Raw genomic sequence first — 7,341 nt, 5'->3', positions numbered from 1 at the left:
AACAAATAGGGAAAAAGGCGAATCAGGAGGGAGTCTGAGAACTAAGGCGAAGTGCACTTAGAACTTAGGGTTTCGAGGATGCTCGAGGATTTGTAATTGTTTTTGTATGATTGCTTGTCCTTTCTTTGTTTGTGTCGAGCTCCCTTATATAGCGATCCGCAAGCAATTCGCAGAGACCTAATCATAACCCGTTCGGACTCAGCAATTAGAATTCCACAAGGATACGACCAGCTCGCGAGCCGCGCGATCCGTGCAACACGTGTCCAAAACAGACCTCGCCTAGGTCTCGCTCACCGCCCCGCATCATCTCACTGTAGCCTCGTACGCGAACTCGAACATTAAGCGATCCTATCCCGCGGAGTACCACAGTCCATTTCCAACTCTACCTCGCCATGCACTGTAGAATCCTACACGACCTGGAACAAAAGATCCCGCGAGGACATCGAATCCCGCGGGGTATCGGAATCCTTGCAAAACTCTAACTCGCGTGTTGCCAGACTTCGCCACCCTTCGTGGGCTTCGCATTAAAAAAGGGCCACAGGTACTGGCCCAAGCGTTATCTAAAACGTACCCCGAGTCTTAGACCAAAAAATACCCACTGGGCTCAAACACAGCCAATTATACACCTTACTAAACGCTGTATTTGATAAGAGGCAGGATATCCGCATATCCAATCTTGTCAGGTTTGAACAAGATTTCATTATATATCCTATCTAGTCAAAGTCACCAAACGCCTCCTTATAGTATATACTGTAAGAGAAACCGGAAAACATGAAAATGAGGTACAAGACATCATCTCTACATGTTAGTTAGACCACAACGTTAACAATATAGGAAATTAGGCAGACCTAACTAAGGCCCAGTTTGGGACAGCTGTGCTGTGAGAAGAATTGCTTCTGGAATTGCTGTAAGAAGAATTGCTTCTGGAATTGCTGTGAGAGGAATTAGTTGAGATGTTTGATAAACTGTTTTTAAAAGGGCAAAATAGGATTTAGGAAAAATTCATTTAATCTTTTTGTGTTTTTGAGATTGATTCTCGCAAAAGCACCTCTTACCCTGCTTCTCTAAAACCCGCTTTTAAGAGAATCTATTCCTCTAAAATCAGTTCTACGGGTGGTTACCAAACATCTTAGGTTGTCCCAAAATCACTTTTGACCCCAAAAGCAGTTTCAAAATCGTTCCCAAACTGGGCCTAAGCATGATTACAAAAAAGAAAAGATAAATAGGGACGGTACATACAATAAAAAGAAACTTGTAAAGTTGACTCGATACGTTGGAATTACAAGGAAGAATTGGTTCCACTTGTTATGTTTTCCTTTGTCAATGACCCATGGAAGAACTCTATATGTGATGTTAAATTGTCCTTATTATAATGTCTCCTCATTAAGCCTTTGGCATTGATGATAAGAGTAATACATACAGATATAGACTTTAAACTTGAAGACTTTTCTAGCATAGAGTGATTGAGAGATATGAACCTTCCTGGCATATTCCACAAATTCTGACTTAGCTTGCTTCCTAGAATTTGAATGAGTTCATGAATTCTATCACAATGAATACTATATATATGTTAGTCTCTCCTTTCTATCCATCATCTTCTTCCTCAATTATTTAGCAAAAAAAACAAGAAGAAAAAGTCAACATGTATGTAACAAGGCCTCTGTCTATGTATAGAAGGTCACCTGAATCACTATCTGTACCAACGCCGGAAGGGCCAAATTCCGGTTATCTTGTACTCCATGATGAAGAATCGGTTGAGATTACATGTTGCGGTTGCGAAGATACTGAGGTGAAAGACTTGCCTTTCCCTCAGAACAAGGATCTCACAGTTCATTATTCCTCAGATACTGATGATGTTGCCTTCATTCCAGTTCTTGATAAGCCTTTATCTGCCAATACATACCATGTGATAAATCGCCGGCATGGGAAACGCAGAGGGTACAAAAAAATAATTGTATATTTATTTTAACATATGAACGTATAAAAATTTGTTGTCATATATCTGTAAGTGTAGTTCAAACATGTAGGTATATAAGAAAATCAAATCTCTGTATAGTCTGATAATGGTCGCATATTTATGAATTTGCAGGGAAGTGTACACAAATTCAAAGGAAGAAGAAATGGTGGATTGCTGTTTTGGTAAATCTCCTCAAGATGCAAAACCAAAACCACTGGATCCATCAGACATTTACCAACAAATTGAGATAATTCCAAGGAGACACCGCGGTTACTACACTGCCAAGGCTGTTGTTTCAGATGGCTTTCCTCCTTCTTTTTTGAGGAGAAAGGATTGGAGAGTGACTATGGACACACCCCGTCATTACCAACTAGGTGAAGCTCCCGGACTCGACTCTTCCAAGCGATCAGGCTTTCCGAGCTTCGACTTTCCATTGTCCAAAGATTGTTCTGATGCTATGTTAGTTGGGAAGTGGCACTGTCCTTTCTTGTTCATCAAGGAAGGGGGACTGAAGTTGAAGCACCAAATGAAGCAATGCATGTTCTATGAAATGAGACTGGAGCAAAGATGGGAGAGAATTTTCGACAAGTACAATGAGGGAACAAGCAGCAATGCTAATGCTGTGTTTGTGGATACATTTGTTCAAAGAGAGGCGGTTTTTATTGCTGGAAATGAAGCGTTTTCGGATAATCTTGACAGATTTAATGTTGCCGATGATGGTTTCATGTGGTTTAAGAGCTCTGATGGGGCGGGAGGAGAAAGGAGCGTAGGGTTGAGCATGAAAATTGTGGAGAGAATGAAATGGGAGCAGGAAAGAGTTGGATGGGTTGGTGCGGAGAAGAGGAAAGTGCGAGTGGAGAGAAGTGAGACGTATGGAGGAATTGGTAGTTGGAACAGATTTGCTTGTTATGTGTTGGTGGAGAGGTTTGTGTTGAAGAGAAATGATGGAAGCTTAGCACTACTGACATATGATTTCAAGCACACTCACCAGATTAGGTGCAAATGGGAATGACAAACTTGTATAATTGCAATAAGGAATAAAGCCATAGTATCTAGCTAGCTACATTTGTTTCATTGTTAAATTCGGTATTTACATATCTCTGTTGTTATAAAGTCAGACACCCTTTTTGGTGTCATGAGGAAACCTTTTTTTATGAAAGAAAAATTTCAGTTTACTCCTCTGAACTTTATGTCTAAAATCTCCAGTTTGGTATTGAGTTTTAAGGATTAAAATCACTTATAATTATCATTTTAGAAAGATTTTCTGTTTGGTAAAATCTTAAAATGTGCTTATTTAAAACTTTTTAGTTTAAATAATTATGATCTTAGAAAGCAGGTTAGGAGTTACTTATTTAAAACTGAGTTTTTTAAAAATTGAGTTTTTAAATCATAATACCAAACTAAGCCTTAATGTCTAACTGCATTGCAACTGCATTAGCAGTTATTTGCAATTAAAATCTTAAAAAAAAAAAAAACAAAAAAAACCCTTAATTTTAGTTTTTTATAAAACAAAAGAATAAAAGCAAATTGACACATTAGCGTGTGTGTTAAGAGGCTAGCATGGAAAGGCAGCCAAATTTAATAGAAACTAAACTACACTTGTTGATTGAGAATATTAACTTTCTTGGTTATCTGGTACAAAATTCAGACTTGCTTGTTTCTTGAAATATATATATCAGTTCAATTTGAACGGATGATTTAAGTAATTGAGACTGGGTAGATTGGGTCACCTCAATCCCAAAGGACAAACAAACATCAAGACATGACCTGTCAATAAAAGGATTAAGTAGGATGATAAACAAGTAATAGCTGTTAGCATAGAGAATATGCTTAGAGGAAAATGCATAAGAACCTCTCATAAGAGTTGAAACGAGTTCATGAATTCTATCGATCAAAGAAAATAGTATAAACCAGTACTATATGGAATTAATCAAGTAAATGAACAAGCCAATTTATAGTGACTACTCCTCCGCTGATTCCTCAGTCCATTGGGAAAAAACTACCTCAGCAAACAAAAATGTATGTGACAAGGCCTCTGTCTATGTATAGAAGGTCTCCTGAATCACTGTCAGCGCCAACCCCGGAAGGGCCAAATTCCGGTTATCTTGTGCTCGATGATGAAGAATCGGATGATTATACGTGTTTTGGATGCTGCGCAGATACCAGGGTGGAAGATTTGCCTTTCCCTCAGAACAAGGATCTCTCAGTTGGATATTCCTCAGATAGTGATGAGGTTGCCTTCATTCCAGTTCTTGATAAGCCTTTATCTGCCAATACATACCATGTGGTGTGCAGGGATGGGAAACACAGAGGGTACGTATATGTATAATGTATCTCATATTAGCTTTGAGATTCACACACACCCATATATATATGTATATATAGTCATCAATCATGTCATTTGATTTGCAGGGAAGTGTGTACAAATTCAAAGAAAGAAAACATGGTAGATATTGGCTGGTTTGGCAGAACTATTGGCAAAACTGTCATTGATGTAGAACCAAAGCCATTTGACCCATCAGACATATATCAACAAATTGAGATAATACCAAAGCAGCGTGGTTACTTTACTGCCAACGCTGTTGCTTCAGATGGGATTCCTCCTTCTTTTTTGAGGAGAAAAACTTGGCCAGTCCATATGGCCACACTCCCTCTTCATTACCAACCCCTTCATTACCAACTAAGCAATGCTCCAGGACTCGACGCTTCAAAGCGATCCGGCCTTCCTGGATTCAACTTACCGTTGTCTCAAGATTTCTCTGAGGCTATGGTAGTTGGCAAGTGGCATTGTCCTTTCTTGTTTATCAAGGAAGAGGGACTGAAGTTGAAGCACCAAATGAAGCAATGCATGTTCTATGAAATGAGACTTGAGCAACGATGGGAGAGAATTTTTGACAAGTACAATGAGGGAACAAGTAGCAATGCTAATGCTGTGTTTGTGGATACATTTGTTCAAAGAGAGGCGGTATTTATAGCTGGAAATGAAGCTTTTTCGGATAATCTTGACAGATTTAATGTCGCCGATGATGGTTTTATGTGGTTTAAGAGTTCTGATGGTGCGGGAGGAAAAATGAGTGTAGGGTTGAGCATGAAAATTGTGGAGAGAATGAAATGGGAGCAAGGAAGAGTTGGATGGGTTGATGGGGAGAAGAGAAAAGTGAGAGTGGAGAGAAGTGAAAAGTTTGGAGGAACTGGAGGTTGGAATAGATTTGGTTGTTATGTGTTGGTGGAGAGGTTTGTGTTGAAGAGAATGGATGGAAGCTTAGCACTACTGACATATGATTTCAAGCACACTCATCAGATTAGGTGCAAATGGGAATGACAAAACTTGTATAGTTGCAATAAGGAATAAAGTCATAGTATTGTATCTAGCTACATTGTTTCATGGTTAAATTATGTATCTACGTACCTTAACTTGAAGACTTTTTCCATCATAGATTGATTGAGAATATGAACCTTTCTGGCATTTGCTACAAATTCTGACTTTGATTGATTCTTGAAATATCAGTTGAATTTAGTTCATTTGATAATTCAAGTGACTGAGACTGGGTCTGTATTTGGCCCTTTGTTCACCTCAATCCCAAAAGATAAGCTAGCAAACATTATTGATATACAACTAATACAAGTAATAGATGTCAGCATATATAGAGGATATGGTTAGAGGAAAATGCATAAAAATTAATTATGAACCTCATAAGAGTTTGATGGGTTCATAGATTCTATCTATAACAAGCAAATAGTATAAATTACTAATTTATAAAATTAGTACTGTAATCTATTATGTTATTAATCAAGTAAATGATCAACCCAATATAGAGTGAGTACCCCTCCATTTCCATTCACCTAGCCTCTTCTGCTCTTCTTCTTCAGTCCACTGGGGAAAAACTAGCTCGGCAAACAAAAATGTATGTGACAAGGCCTCTGTCTATGTATAAAAGGTCTCCTGAATCACTGTCAGGGCCAACCCCGGAAGGGCCAAATTCCGGTTATCTTGTACTCCATGATGCAGAATCAGATGAGACTACATGTTTCGGGTGTTGCGATGAAACTCATGTGAAAGATTTGCCTTTCCCTCAGAACAAGGATCTCTCAGTTGGATATTCCTCAGATAGTGATGAGGTTGCCTTCATTCCAGTTCTTGATAAGCCGTTATCTGCCAATGCATACCATGTGGTACACAGGAGAGGGAGACACATAGGGTACATACGCATAATACTTTTCATATTAATTTCTATACATATAGAACTATAGATACATATGATGTTTTCTTCTTTTTTCTTCTCAATAAATTTCCCTCGCTTCATCGAGGTTTAAACAAACAAAAAAACATAGATACATATGTATATATTATTTTGGTAAACAAACTGATTTGCAGGAAAGTGTGTACAAATTCAAAGAAAGAGAACATGGTAGATGGCTGGTTTGGCAAAAATGTGATTGATGTAATCCCAAAGCCACTGGATCCATCAGACATATATCAACAAATTGAGATAATTCAAAGGAGGCACCGCGGTTCCTTTACTGCCAAGGCTGTTGCTTCAGATGGCGTTGCTCCTTATTTTTTGAGGAAAAAAGGTTGGCCAGTTACCATGGCCAGACCCCGATATTACCAACTAGGTGAAGCTCCAGGACTCAACTCTTCGAAGCGATCAGACCTTCCTGGTTTCGATTTTCCATTGTCCAAAGATTGTTCTGAAGCTATGGTAGTTGGAAAGTGGCACTGTCCTTTCTTGTTCATCAAGGAAGGGGGACTGAAGTTGAAGCACCAAGTAAAGCAATGCATGTTCTATGAAATGAGACTCGAGCAAAGATGGGAGAAAATTTTCGACAAGTCCAATGAAGGAAAGAGCAACAATGCTAATGTTGTGTTTGTGGATGCATTTGTCCAAAGAGAGGCAGTTTTTGTTGCAGGAAATGAAGTTTCTTCTGATAACCATGCAAAGAGGTAATATTATCGATCACGGTTTCATGTGGTTTAAGAGCTCTGATGGTGTGGGAGGAGAAAGGAGTGTAGGATTGAGTATGAAAATTGTTGAGAGAATGAAATGGGAGCAGGAAAGAGTTGGATGGGTTAGTGGGGATGAAAGACAAGTTAGGGTTGAAAGAGTAGAAGAGTTTGGAGGGACTGGAGAGTGGAAGAAATTTGCTTGTTATGTGTTGGTAGAGAGTTTTGTGTTGAAGAGACTGCATGATAGGTCAGCAGTACTTTTGGCATATGATTTCAAGCACACTCACAGCAAACGGGAATGAGAAACTTGGGATTTCTACACCAAATTAGGATCAAGATCATCAGGTACGGAGCCCGGAATTTGAAATACTATGGGCTAACTTTACCATATATATTTTTTTATATATTATAAAAGGTATGCAGTGTTTTCTCTCTT

At 38.8% G+C, this 7,341-nt stretch overlaps 2 protein-coding genes across 2 annotated transcripts in view; both read left to right on the top strand.

The window, feature by feature from the left end:
* Positions 1-1,008, top strand: part of LOC101314270 — a 22,208-nt gene extending 21,200 nt beyond the window's left edge. The window contains exon 2 of the mRNA XM_004297120.1: positions 979-1,008. Within this exon, the coding sequence (XP_004297168.1) occupies positions 979-995 (17 nt within the window). The 3' untranslated portion in view covers positions 996-1,008. The remainder of the gene's footprint in view (positions 1-978) is intronic.
* A 509-nt stretch (positions 1,009-1,517) lies between these two features.
* Positions 1,518-2,969, top strand: LOC101313976. Its single transcript, XM_004297118.1, has 2 exons — positions 1,518-1,938; positions 2,090-2,969. The coding sequence occupies exons 1-2, from the start codon at positions 1,643-1,645 to the stop codon at positions 2,967-2,969; spliced, it is 1,176 nt and encodes a 391-aa protein (XP_004297166.1). The 5' UTR covers positions 1,518-1,642.
* Positions 2,970-7,341: the final 4,372 nt, after the last annotated feature.

This window comes from Fragaria vesca, linkage group LG4, assembly GCF_000184155.1.
Source record: "Fragaria vesca subsp. vesca linkage group LG4, FraVesHawaii_1.0, whole genome shotgun sequence".
Taxonomy (NCBI): domain Eukaryota; kingdom Viridiplantae; phylum Streptophyta; class Magnoliopsida; order Rosales; family Rosaceae; genus Fragaria; species Fragaria vesca.
The sequence above is the reverse complement of the archived record's forward strand: the minus strand, read 5'-3'. Positions and strand labels throughout refer to the sequence as shown.